Below are 15,002 nucleotides of genomic sequence, written 5' to 3' on the forward strand. Positions count from 1 at the left end.
AACATTTGTTCAAGTGCACTTGCACTTTGTTCCACAACCTCATGCACACCCTAGATAGGAATTGGTTGGTTCGCCTGGATATTATGTGTTGCACATGCTGTTTTTACTTTGCATTAGAACTACAGAGGAGGACCTTTTATTCTGCACGCTTTGTACCATCAGCCATTAAGCCCTTTACTGACCATGTCGACAGACATTAGTTGTTGCTCGCTTTACATCTTGTTGAATGTTTTCCAGGATAACTCTAGCTCGCGCTTGTTTTCTGTGTTGCCATTTTGGTCTGTAATATCGATGTCATGCACTCACACTTCATCACCTCGATCAATGAGAAACTGTGGTATGCTCTTTGCACCTGTGTTTTTATATTTATTTGATTTATTCCCATTTTTGTGTTATTTTACACCGTATTTTTAATTCTTTTGCACTTTCAACAAATATGCTCCCATTATATATTAATGTGTTCGCACACAAGGTGCTTTATTTGTGATTTTACAATGTGTTCAGTGTCCAACCATCATGTACTGCCGCAGTATTAACATATCACTGCTTTTCCCACATGTATGGTATGTGGACCTTACAAGATATCTGCCGTGTTGTTGCATTGATTGATCTTACTATTACACAGTGACATTGACATGGAAAAGGGACTGAGTTTACTTGTTAACCATGATTGTACTGCCGCTGCCTTTGTGTCATCAAGCGCTCTGTGAGCGTGAAACGCGCATCTTTGTCCCGTGTGCCCCTTGCATGCTGTGTTATGTTAATAAACATGCTGCAAGTAATTTTTTCTTGGTCATGTATTTAATATCTGCGGCATCCCTTGACCCGGAGTGCAGTTCACCTACCTTTTGGTGGGTTCGCTTTTTTGTTTGGAGATATATATATATATATATATACACACACACACACACACACACACACACACTGCGCTTCAGCTATTCATGGGGAATTTGTTAAAACGACATCATTTTCGCACCATGTTGCACAGGCACGTGGCAATTTTCGGCCATGTATACAAACCGCATGACAGATCTAAACATGCAATTTACTCTCCAGGTATCTAATTTTACCATTTAGTGGTTCGTCAACTCTTAAATTCGAGACATTTTCAGAGCAGCTAGGAACACATTTTAGCCTGCCATTACAATTGCCTAAATCAAAGGTGGATGAATTTTATTTTAAAAAAATTGTCTGGAAATTATCTTAAAAATTACACAAATTAATACAATACAACACTTGTGGTTGCTGAGAAAAGTGTATAAATTATGATAATCCTTTCAAACCAATGGGAAATCTTCGTAGGTATGCAAATCTGAGCTTTCCTTCCTCCAGGCCATTTGCCATTCCTGGCAGTCTGTGGTCTGTTATCTGAAGTTAACCACCATTTCAATCTGAAAATCTATTTTCTTGTATTTTTCTTTTCCAGAGTTCAGCTTCCCTTGATTGCACAGCTCTTCCCCACCTTCCAGTCACACAGTGGCTAGGCCATTTGCCATTCTGTTTGAAGTTTGTAGGCTGCAGGTCATACATAGCTGGGATGCAAGAGTCAGGCTTGCAGTGGGGAGAGCCATTTGCAAAGTCTGCCCAACAACAAGCAAAAGGGTCTTGCTTAACCCAAAATGAAATTTACATGTGACCCATGGAAACAGTGTATTTTTCCTTTCATTGTTGCCGTTATTTTGCATGTGAAGCATAATATATATTTCATCTTGTCAACACACAGTCATTTCCCCCCGATATCCTTGTTAACAGGGGAACATTTTTCTCAGGTCTTGCTTTAAAACTGTAAATGCACTGGCAAAGCCATTTTAGTGTTTGAAAATCCTGCTTTTCATGTAAAAGGGTCCTTGGAATTTCTTCTGCAACTAAGAATTAAAAGGCTCTTTTTCAATTCGATCTTCCCTTTTGTAATGACAGATAGTCCTTCCGATTACCATGCTTGGCCTTTCCACAAGGCGTTTCCTTGTGTTACTTACAGAACCCCAAGTCTGCCTTAATAGGCCCATTTGCAGTGTGAAGGTTTCATTTATTTTTAAGGCTGGCATTTTTCCAGTGGGTCTTTTAGTTCTGTTTATTTGGGGCCTTTGATTAGGCCAACAATGTCTTTTGACAGCATTAGCCATACAATCCTCCTAAAAAGACTTATATCGGAAAGGAGGAAACCAAGCTGTGTTGAATGCCATTGTTGATCTTGAGAAGGGCCGAGATCCCCCACAGGTCACCCGTTAAACAACCATCCCTCAAGATCACCTGCAAAGCACCTGAAGGCCCATCACCACTACTCTTCATTATCCCCCACTCTTGGAAATCATCAGCAAATCAGGTAACACTTGCTACAATTATGTTGATACTCAAATAGTCTATGAAATTAGACAAGTCACAACCAATCAACTATGACTCAGCCCAACTAAAACCAAATGGATGATCTCATCCAAAATACTTGGATTTCTCCTTCACCATCAAATCCCAAGGTAAACTGCCAACTAAGATCCCTCATGCCATATCGGATGTTCTCATATATAATAATGGCAGTCATTGCCCTGTTGTTCACAAGAACAGATTATGCTAACTGCTTTTAACCAGGACATGCTAAATATCTGCTAATCTACAAAGAGTACAAAACACATCTGTGTGGCTACTCCTAATATTTGAAAGATGGGAACATCCCCCTGGCTGTGCAGACACTCTATTGACCCAGGAATGTTTGTACATTTTTAGGAACTTGGGGTTTCACCCTTTGTTACCCTGGATAATCCAGACATGGACCCCTTGCTCTCTATGCTTAGAGAGGCACAGCTTCACCTCACTGATGAGGCCTGTCCTCCAGGAACACTCAGATTTCAGTGACGAGGAAACCAAACGTGCCCAATCTACCACAAATATCACCAGTCCAGAACTCCAGCGTCCTCAACCCCAATTGCCACCAACAACCCACATTTTCCTCTTACCACCTTTTATGACATACTGGGATCCCTATGCATACTGCAGCTTAACATCTGCTAGCACCCCACCCGCTCACTCACCACAGCAAAACCATGGAGAGCTCTTTCTACATGACTCGACAACACTTGTACACCTTCCACACATATACTCCCATCTTCCATACCTAGCAGCTCTCCCACCATCTTGTGTTGATAGGGAATCGAACTTGGGGTCTTCTCTCTGGATAGACACCACCAGAGATCACCTAGAAAATAGCAGCAGAAAGCAATCTGGTTCCTCCTGCCTGCACCAATCAACACCACTATGTCCACACCTGCCGTTCCCTCTCCTACTAACCCTCTGCCCTCTCCCCTTTGCCTTGCTGAATCACAAGTGAAGAGGCCATCACAATGGCAGAAGTCACACTCTTGAAGATCACCTCACATTAAAAATAAAGAGGGGTCCATAAGTAATTTAAAAATAGATTCAGCCTAAATTCCATCAGGGTTGGGCTAAATTCAAAGACAGCCCAAGTCTCCGTTTAAACATATATCCCATTAAGGATGATCAAGTGTAATTTCTGCACAATTAATAGGGGGATTTAAAATCAGCTCAAGTATTTCTGGGTCGGGAATTAAATATCCAATCAGGGGTCGCTCAAAGCAACAGCTTGAACTATAACGAGGCGGGCAAATTAACTGTTGCTTTTCATCAGTGTACTAATATTCGGTCTCTGCTACAGAATTTTTACTAGAGGGAAATCTAAGTGCATGGCACCACAGGTCATCGCGTGTGTCTCTTTCTCTAGCAGTCTTTCTTTCGCTCTGTGTTGGGTTGTCATTGCTAAGGTATGAAGACGTTAACATCTTGTACAAATCCAAGCACTCACACACAAGACAGCAATACCACACCCAACGATGTATGAACAAAATAACCTGGTTTCCTGAAGATTTATCATTGACCATAACTGTACTTACATGCATTAAGGAATAATAGGACTGCTTGCCGGTATAAAATAGAAAGTGAAATGGTCGGCCATCTTCTCCCCACTGGATTGCTAATGAAAAGTCAGATGAGACAAGTCAGTGTTGAACAGTTACCAAATAGCTACATTTAATTGCAGTTATAAAACACTTTTATATCACTGATTAGCTTTTTAAACACCACTGTGCAGAAGCTTGAATTCGCATGAAAGCTGCCAGCGACTGAAAATATGTTTAAGCAAGACAATAAATGTTAACATCGACCTCGTTGCAATATTAGACCCAGCTTGTTAGAATGCTCCTATAGTAAATATCTCGTTAACGAGCCCCGTTGCAAACCTTAAACTCGATCTGCTTCAATAAAACATCACAGTCTTAAAATGATCAAATTAGGCAAGTTAATGTGTGAATACAAGCACAACATCAATTCATAAAAATCTATTTTTTTGCTGAGCAGCGAGGGCATTTCAATGCAGAAGATAATAAGAGAAAATAACACTGTGCTCAAATTGTTACTTGCAGCAGAAGACATTCTAAAGACGGTATTTGCTGACAAACCTCCACAGCAATAAGTTCCAACGTTGCAGTCTCGGAATAAGGATCATCCCTGCCTAAAAGGCAAGTGGGTTCACCATGTGGACATTTTTTCACTTTATGGTTTAAAGTGCGGACCTAGCTCGTGAGCAGTGGAGCATTCAGGCTGGCAACTTAACAGTAGCGCAGTATTGCGAGTTGTACAAGGCTGATAGGGAGAAGGGAGGGCGATACTCGGGGGGAGAGATTCGATCAGGCCACCCGGCCCAGACTGATCCACAATACGCATTTTTTTTCCAAATTGTGGTAATCGGGTTGGGCTGCGAGTTTGTTTGCATACTGGCACACAATGCCACTCTTCACATAACATGTTTACAATGGCTGTCTATTGCTTGTTGATGTGAAGCACTCCTAGGTGCCCATTTTGTGGATTTATATTTATTTTATATTTCAAAGATGGGGTAAGGTGGTCTTCTATATAGCCAGGGAAGAGGCACTTTGGCTGCTGTTAACAACATGTAGCCATAATGCAGTGTAAATTAATCTAGGGCAATACTCCCACACTGGCAGTAGGTTTCCATGTGCTTTAAGTCTTTTCATCCCAAAGGCCCTTGATGCTGTGCCATTTAGTGCTCTAGTGCAGCTAGGCATCAGGTCGCACAAATGCTTGCGTACACTGGAAAATGGTGAAAGTGGGCATGAGAGGCCGTGCAGAAGACAGGTTTGGGAGAGGCCCTGTACAATCTCAGCCGTGGCGTGCTATACAAGCCAGAACCCCGACGCTCTACATACAATGTGGCAGGCAAAAGTGACTGCTACAGGGATCAGCTCTGCTGAAGCCATAGGCTCCACTGGTTTGAGAATCAGAATAGGGATAGACGAGATAACGTTAGAGGTCACACAAATTATGGGTTGCCCGACTAGAAGTATACTGACTGAGTAATGGGGTAAAGTGCCTCTTCATTGCCAAGCTCAAATGGGTGAAAACATTTGCGCTCATATGAAGGTAGATGTAAAACCGCAGACCAATAGATTAGACAGAAAACAAGTGATAATCAGGACTGCGCCAGGTGAGACATGAAAAACAGAATCTGTTCATGTGAGGCGTGGCGAGGATTGAAGGTTTTCTCCAGGGTCCAGTAGCAAAAGCATGTCCACTTTGTGGCATACTGCAAATGAGCAGATAACTTTCTGTCTGTCTTCAAAATGTCAAATTTTACCAAGGTAAGCCTAATCCTGTAAAACAAGTATTTGGGGAACAAGCAGCAATATAAAGTGATTGGGAGGATGGGTTGAATACGAACACCACCTCTTCCTTCCTTGCTTTGACAGAAGGGCTTCACAGGGGATGTGCTCATATCCATGGCAGTCCAAGAACCAGATCCTGTTTGGCCAGTGAAGAGTGATAAGAACTAGGTGGCAACAGGGTCTGCGTTTAAATTTATCTGTACAGGTTAAAGCCCTCCTTTGGGGGCAAAGACATCACCTAGGTAGTTGAAACATTGCCCCCTGAAGGAGGCGTACAAGTGGCATTTTAAGGTAAAAAGGTCCATAAGAGGGTAGTCCTATTGGCAAATGACATGGACGCAGGACCTCTTGTGAGTGAGGGGTCTAGGACTGCCTGAATGGAGAGTCTGCCTTGACGTTCAGTTCCTATATCAGATGTGTTGCAATCTTGAACAAGTCCAAGCAATGCACTAGTGCCAGACACCCATCGCAAGTATGCACAGCTGAAACAGAGTGCTAACTCTGCTTGTTTAGATAAAACATGGCAGTGGTGTTGTACAGTTATAGAACCCTTTTAAACCCAAGTGATTTGAAAGCTTGCTTTTGGAATTCCTTTAAAAAAACAAAAAAGGTGTGAGCTTAATTACACAGTAATTGAAAACAAAAACAAGAATAGTAAGCATAACATAAAACATTAAAAAAGCAATGTTTAAGTGGTAGTTCCCACATTGAGCAACCCACATCTCCTTTTGTTGGTTCGACAGAGACATGAATCCCAATTAGTTTTTTGTAGATCAAACTTTAAGATCATTCACAGATTTTATTCAGATATGATGCTTTTTTCGCTGCATAAGGCACAAGTCAGTTCAATAATTCTTTAAAGGAAGTATCAGCCTGATTGAGCATATAGCATTTATATGGACTGAACACGCCCCAAAGTCTCAAAGCATGGGTGAGCACCCATAGTATATATATCTTCTTGTTCATGGCAATAAGCCATTTCCTTTGACCATCCAATTTTAGAAGGTAGTGGGACTCATCCACAACAGGCTAGACATCGGCAAGCTATCAGGAGAGCAAGATCGACACATATTCTGCATGTTTTAGGTAAATGCACAGAACATGCCAAAGGAGTCTTCAATAGACATCTCAACTATGTTCCAAGTGGCTTCAAATATTTGAACCCAAAAGCTGCGAATAATAGGAATCCCATGCAAGGTGGACCAATGCACATCTATTACAGGTGTCAGGGATCTCAGACGTAATGTGATAAACCATACCGGGCATAGAGTAAAATTGAAATTAATATGAATATAACTAATTGCAATGTCTGTCTTGGGTTGATAGTGCCATGTATAAAGTAGAACTGCCCTGTACGACCGACAATTTCTTGGAGAAAGGCTTGCATACCCAAAAGGCTAATTTTCAAACACAAAACGCCATGCAGATGTGACTCTGAACTGGAAGAGAACTTCCAGAGATTTTTATTTATTTTTATAGCACGCCTAATACTGTACCAGGTTTCAGTTTCTAAGCACGGATCCATGACTCGAACTTGTGTTTCTCTGCGTGGTCTTGTTCCCAAGACCAGCACGTTGCCCCTGTGCTTTACTCCGTTCACTAGGTTACTAGATGGCTCGGTAACATGTGTGACTTGGCACAAATGGCTTTTTCCTTCACATTTCAGGCGGAAGGCTTCTTTGCAAGTCTTTTTATACTCACCATAACTTTTTTGGCGTTTGCTACACTTATCCTAATGCACCAATCACAAAGCTGTCATGACTATACTGCACTTCGGATCTCTTAGGATGAAAACCGACCTGTATGTGGGTTTTTTTAGCCTTGAGAAATATCAGTCTTGGGCTGATAAAGCTATGTATAAAGTAGCACTACCCTGTAAAACAGAATTTCCTGTAGCAAACGGCTTGCATTTGGACTAATTTGCATAACCACAATTCCTTGCTGATGTGGCTCTGAACTGGGCGTGAACTTCAAGCACTGGTTACTCGGTGGCACTGTGGCATGTGTGATTTGCCACCAATGGCGTTTTCTTCTCTTTAATGTGAATATGTAATTCAACTAAATACATTTAGTTTGTCTGCAGATAAAGAACAATTTCTCCTCAGGGACAGTGATGTCAAAGGCTGCCTCTCACCTAAGCTTCGGTTCAACTGAAGGTGTACATAGCATATGGAGGATCTCAGAGTATAGCTTAGTCACCAATTTTCCTCCCCCTTGAGGGTTAACAATAGTTGTCAGCAGTGGAGAGAAGACCAGTTGTCGCAATGGGAATGCTGTAAAGGGTTTGAACAGTGCACTACATAATCTGAAATGTGCATGAAAATCTCACCAACAATGTCAAGACCCAGTTTTGACATGACTTGAAAAAATCCTGGATCAGAAGAATGTGAGATTCCTAGCGTCTGGTGAAGCAGTAATAAGAGACTATACACTTAGTCCTGTTAGGCGAGTCAATGTCTGCAACGCCAGACAAGTGGATTGGTCCGAATAATAAAATAGGGGAGATATTAGACTGAGAATGAACACTGCCAAATAACCTGTCCTATGGGTTTGTTCCTACTCCGGAAGGTCTACACTCAAGTTTTAGTTTACTGTACCTTTAACAGAGAAGGAATATCCATTTGTTGATCAGTCTGGTCTCACCCACAAGTACTGTCCAGCACTAAAATGCTAGGCAATTCTCCTCTGAACAAGAATACCAACAGCAGCCCCAGACAGGTGTTATAGCCTTATTGGGCATCATCCTTGAGGTGAAGCTTTTTGATTTTGGGTTATTTGTGTAGTGCACCTGACAAACCAAATCATATCTGGGCGCAGATTGGATCAGAAAACACTGAAACAGTGCGAGAAAATAATACTTATACCAAACTTCAGACATTAATCCTAAGGGGACGCCTATGGTAACACCATCTTATGCTATTTACTTAAACAAATGGGTCTTTAGGGTTTTGCAAAAGAGGCTTAGATTTTTAATGGCCCAAATTTCCAATGGCAGCTTGCTCCATAACTTTGGGCCATATACTGCAAACCTACAATTGCCCCTAAATACACAATGTGAAGGGGGAATTTGCAACAGCAATTTATCACAGGACCGCAGCTGTCGAGTTGGTTGATACCGACATATTTTCTCTGAAAGATAACTAGGAGCCAGCATATTCACGCATTTAAAAAAGAGGCTAAGCACCTTAAAGTCAATACGGTCCTTCACCATGAGCCACTGCAAAGATCAACGCAGACATGAAATCGGAGCGGACTTTCTCACGCAGAAAAATCATTCAAACAGCCGCATTATGGGCTCTTAGCAGTATCAGGATTTCTGTGAATGGAATACCTGCCAGCAACCCATCACAGTAGTCCAGGCGCAAACTCGCCAGGCCTCCAACCACCACTGCATGGTGTTAAGCAGAATCACCTGCAGTACCCTTTGGGAACACTACAGGCAATTAGGACTACAAGTGTAAGCACAATTTCACCTTCGGTACAAGCCTGTACTACACAGTAAAGTGTTTGGTTTGAGGAGATTTTTGTGATATCACTGTGAAACCCCACCGACCAGTATTTTAATTTAGATTTATAGGTGTTGCATTGGTGTGTGAAAGATGGAGACTAAGAGATCCCCCACTTCGTTTGTTTGTAAGGGAATGTGCATTTTCCACACACCACCTTGCTGCGCCACAATTATATATGAACAAAGTTCCACAATCACGTGTTGGGGACATGCCCTGATTTGAAAAAGGCATAGTCCATGCCGAAACACGTTTAATCGGAAAGGGCCAATAAACAAAACTAATTGGATCAGCAACACATGTGATTGTGGAACATGGTTCATACATAATTAGCGCAGCAAGGTTGTGTGTGGAAAATACACATTTCCCTATACAGTAAAGTGGTAGCGATGGCTGAGCAGCCTGACTTCTCAAGAGTTTAAGTGAGCAGTAGAACAAGTTACACAAATGACCAACCAATACAGAGATTCATGTAAACGCTTACTCAAGGTTTCTTAAAGAATATACATTTATTTACTCAATCATTTATAAAAAATTACACCAGCATAAGCAGCTCAATATCACGCACTTATACACCACAAAAATCCCACTGATAAGTAACTGAACAAGTTTAGCTAAAAAATGAAGTAGGAGCAAAATGGCACTTCAGATACTTAGAAAAGGGAGGAAAAGACAAGGTTATAAGAATAGACAGCCCAAATACATTCATAGGCAGGGCAAAGGGTTTCAGTTAAATACAACCAGCAATTCTTCTCAACAGGCCTAGGCCAAAGTCAACGGTTCAGTCTTTTGTATACGATAGCACAGTTCTGGTATATAACGGTCAAGTCTTTGCCACAGATTTTTAAAGAATTTGGCTAGGCGAAAAATGTGACTAATCTTTAGGGAAGGACAAACATTCGTAGTTGAGGAAAGTTTCACACACTTTCTCGATGGCCGAAAAGATTTCCGGACCGCGTTTGCACAGTACCTTTTTAAATGAAGAAAACTGTAGCTGAGGCAGTTGTTCCTGGCAGTTCGAGCAGATCTTGCTATTCCTGTGGTTCAGTCATGGGGGGTCAAGAAGGAGGACGTCAGGAGGTTCCTGCACTGCCCAGGGAAGAGGCCAACAGCTGTAGCAAGACGTCGGTTTAAGGTGTAGGTGCCTTAAAGTCCACCTGGTTTCCTTACCTCTGGCTATCTGGTTTTCAACAGCACTCTGAAGAAAATTCGACCAGAATAGGACGGTGTCCAGGTGGCTTGCGAGTTGGTTGTTCCCACCAAACTCAAGGGAAGAAGTTAACCTTGAAGGGCTTCATGTTGTGGGAGTTTCAGGCAATTCGGACCTGCAGCAGGGCTTTACTGCTGCAACTCCTGGACGCCCGGTGCTCTTCCTTCCTCTCCTCTTCGGTTCTTTTGTTCCAGCGGTCGACTCTGCTTTCCAAGTCTCAGAGACTTGCTTTTAAACAGTTTCCCCTCCATTCATTCAGCCTGGCAGTCACTCACCCAGCAGGGTGGCTGTCCTTGCCGGACAGTCAGCCAGCCAATCACATCAGAGTGCATTCAGGTCTCCTATGAGACTAAGCACAGGGAGTTTCGGGCACCTCCCTCACATCCTGTCCACTCCAGACACTCTGAAACCAGGACGGCTTCAGCACAGAAGCCCAAAGGGCACGAACAAAGAGGCCAAACCTGGTTTGGCGTGCAGAGTTACACACACGAAGGACTTTTCCTAAAGAAATAGCGAAAAAAGATGACTGGAGTCTGTTTTTACAGATAGTTCTGGGGCGCCATATTGAAAAACATGGCTACCCCTGATTTTGAGGTACCGTTGTAGGCGGTCGCAAAAAATCACGGTAGTTGATCCAAACCACTGCCACCAGCCATTTAAAATAGGAAAAAGTAACATTTTACTGTTACATGAGTGTTTTGACTCAGGGGAAGCTAAGCAACCCCTCCAGCACTCTGTAGTAAAATGCTGGGCTGGGTCAGTAAATTTAAGGAGACTAGTAAAGTCAATTCAACTTTACATGCCCTTGGAGACAGTAGTCAGTCTCAGGGAAGATATTTAAACCTTGGGAAATTTGAAAGACACCCCGGTGCCACTGCACTGAAGGTGCTGAGTGAGTGCTGTGTGACATAGAAGAAGATGCCAGTGGAGTTGCTTTAAAAACTCCATAACCAAAGAACACAAAAGTAAAACACATTGAAACTCAAAAGTTCAAAGCCCCAAAATATAGCAAAAGAGCTGGAGGGCTCTAAGTTAGAGGGAATTTAGCACTTGTGTGAGAAATCTCCCTAACACGTGGTCTTTTGCCAGGATGAACAGGCGGGCCTGACTAAAGAGCCGCAAACTGCTAAAAACTGACTGCACCTTGGCGCCTACCCGAGCTTTACTCCCCAGATCCTCCTGCCAAATATATCCCAAATTTTGTATTTTAGGGGAAATGATAAATGTGAATCCAAAAAGCATTGACACAGTGGGCGCCTACTACCTTCAAACAGTGTTTTAGACCGAACAGTGCTACCTCTGTTTTTCCAGCATTCAGGAGAAGCCAATTGGAGGAAATCCACCCTTTGACTTCTTCCAGGCATTGTTCGATTGTCTGAAATGTCTCATCCACATTCCCTTTTTTGATTAACACAGAGTGTCATCTGCATAAGAGCGTTTCCTCAAGATGTCCATCAGTGATTTAAGATATAGATTGAAGAGAAGGCGGGAGAGTGAAGACACCTGTGGGCCCCACAGTCCTGTGGAACGGAGTTGGAGTTGCAAAGAAACCCACCCAGTGTGACCCGCTGTTCCCGATCCGATAAGGACTGAAACCAGGTCAGTGCGTGGTCAGAAATGTTACCGATCTCCCTGAGGTGCCCAAGCAGAATACAATGATCCACCTTATCGAACAATGCGGAGAAATCCAGCATGACCAGTATGGATAGCTCTGATCTGCCACCTCAAGGAGGTCATCCCACACTGTCATCAATGCATTCTCAGCACCAAAACCCAGTTAGAAGCCAGATTGGAGAGGGATCAAGTAGCGATTCCCTATCCACATAGTCCTGTAGTTGGGACGTTACAATCTGCTCTAAGATTTTTCCTGGCCATGGTAAACCCGCCACTGGCTGGTAATTCTGTTGGTCTTTCGGGACCAAGTTTGATTTTTTTTTTAGGAGCAGAGTGGCCACAAACGTTTTAACATTTCAAGTACTAAGCCAGATAAGGATTTATTAATGTACTGTGTCATAAAATGGGACATATCCGAAGCGAGCCGTTTTGCTACACTGGCTGGTATGGAGAAGAGAGGTGGGCAGTCATAATTTCGAAAAAAAATGTCGACTTTCTTTTTTTTTAATTATATATTTATTTTAGGGGTTCGGGAGTTAAAAATAAAAGGAAAAATCAAAAAAAAAAATTTAAAAAGGGGGTTGGGGGGAACCCCCCCATTTCGAAAAAAAAATGCATTGAAAAAAAAAAGTCGACATTTTTTTTCGACATTTATTTTGTCAAAATTATCACTATGAACCGAGAAGAGAGTATCATTAGTGGGCTTAAGATTTCCCAACAATGACAACACCACCTCTTCCTTAACTGGGGAGAACGAAAAAGGTCCCCACCCCCCCACCAAAAAAACGTGTGGTTTCTCTAATCTACTTTAGTCATGTTCTGGGCTTGTCCCGCCTGGGAATGACTGTATAATCTTTTCCTGGATCAACTCAATTGTTTTTAATGAAATAAATTGTTAAAAAGATTAGCCTGGCTCATAGATTATGCCATAGCTAAAAAGACATTTTGGTTTTAGAAAATTAATAATAGTAGAAAAGAGTTGTCTTGGTTGGTTTATGGACACTTCGATTTCTTTAATAAGGAAGACGGATTTGGCTTTAAAAAGAACTTTTGTATTCCATTTGCACCAATTTCACCTTCTCTGCATTAGTGGGATTTCTAGCTTTTCTCCACTTATTTTCAATTGCTCAAAGGTGTTGACATAGGGGCAGAAGATCCTGTGTAAACCATGGTTTAGAAGTTCTTTTTGGTTTTCCCTGGTTGAGGGGGGCTACTCTGTTACATATATTACCCATAATTTCTGCCCCCTTATCAAAAAAAGGCTTCACATGACCATGAGGGATCCATTAGTTCTAATTCATTTCTTAACTCCCTGTCTGAAATCTTGAGCATGTATTTAGCTTTCCGGTATTGCACATGGGCAGAGTTATTTACCCCTACAGGCCCCCTTAAGGGTTCGATCAAATAAACATTCTTGCATTATGGTCGGTCCAAGATACAGGCAGGGTGTCCGTCATTTGTATGCTATCTCCTCTACATAAAAGTACACCAAGGCAATGACCCTGATTATGGGAGGGAGATATTGCCGGTGATTTTAAATTGTGATTGGTTACAATATCCCACAGTTCCTTAGTATCAGGCTTAGAAACATTGTCCAGCCAAATGGTAAAATCCCACAGACACAGTAATTCCTTGTGTTTGCTCCCTATGTCTGTTAAAAACGGATGTAGATGTTCTAAGAACACTTTGGTTGGACCCTGGGGTCAATCGCCAAAGACAATTTTTGCGGCATTGGTGTGTGAACACCATATACTAGCATGTCCTATGTGGGTGGAGGCATCCCACTCTAATTCTTCTAAATGGGCCATGTTTAGTGAAGATTTTAATATCACTGCTACCTCTCCTACCCCCACTCCGCCACCCTCTTTTATTAATCCTATTAATAAACTGAATGGAATATTCCTCTGGAACCAACCAGTGCAGAAGAGCAAGGGAAGCTGTACCTCTGCAAGCACAGTGAGCAAGAGGTCCACATATGGATTACCCTTAGTAACCAAAGGTAAAAAACAGAATATTTCAACATCTACAAAAACGCAGGGGCGCCACGAATAAGAATGAACACAGCCAAATAACCTGTTCTATAGGTTGGTTCCCACCAAGAAAGGTCTACAACCATGTTTTAGAATCCTATCCTTTTCACAGTGGGGGGAAAATATATTTGCATATCTGGATTTCTCTCATTGCATGGGCCGGGCAGGCTTTGCAATAAAACAGATTGCAAAGAAAGAGTTGCTATGGCATTCTCTTTGCCACATATGAGCAATTTGGCAGAGAACCAACAGGATACAAAATTTGCCTGGGCTAGCAAATAGTCATTTTTCAAAATTAGGAGGCGATAAGCCTCCCACATGACCCTAATGTACTTATTAGCCCATACAAGTCGAATACAAAGACTGCAAATCCCTCTGAAGAATAACTGGGGGAGATGGGCCAGTATATGAAATAATAAATATACTTAATTGATACTATCATCTTCAGGAGCATGATGCGACTGTATAAAGAAAAAGGCATCCTAATCAAACTAGTAATTGATTATCAAAATGCTTAAGTAATGGGTCACAATTAATAAGAACCAACTAATCAATGTCCTTGTTCACAACAATCGCCTAGTATTTAATATTCTTTTATCGCAACCAAATATCCTGTAATCTCTACCAAGGTACGGCAGAAAGTGTCCAAAGAAAAGTCTGACAGTTAACTACGAGATCAGGCAGTTTCTCCAAATCCAAACGTCTTGCATTATACGAGCCAAATTACATTTGAGATGTTGGAGAAAAGGCATGATACCATAGTCATAAGGGGGTATGATTATTTTTTAGGAGCAAAACTGAAGTCCCCTAGCTTTATGGTACGTGCAAATCACCTCCGCAAGGTATCCCTAAATATTATCGCAACCAAAAATAATGCTGTATATATGGTAATCTGGAACACCATAGGTGATATTTTTGGGGGGATAATTTGTGGGAGTGAGGTTGCGGGGGTGTC

General features: G+C 42.0%; 1 protein-coding gene across 1 annotated transcript in view; it reads right to left on the minus strand.

Annotated features, from left to right (window-relative positions):
* The window catches only part of MRPS9 (mitochondrial ribosomal protein S9), a 1,138,074-nt gene that overhangs the window by 692,363 nt on the left and 430,709 nt on the right, over positions 1 to 15,002 (minus strand). The window contains exon 5 of the mRNA XM_069636922.1: positions 3,900 to 3,979. Coding sequence (XP_069493023.1) covers positions 3,900 to 3,979 — 80 coding nt within the window. The remainder of the gene's footprint in view (positions 1 to 3,899; positions 3,980 to 15,002) is intronic.

Source organism: Ambystoma mexicanum, chromosome 7p (assembly GCF_040938575.1).
Source record: "Ambystoma mexicanum isolate Mex_15411 chromosome 7p, UKY_AmexF1_1, whole genome shotgun sequence".
NCBI lineage: Eukaryota > Metazoa > Chordata > Amphibia > Caudata > Ambystomatidae > Ambystoma > Ambystoma mexicanum.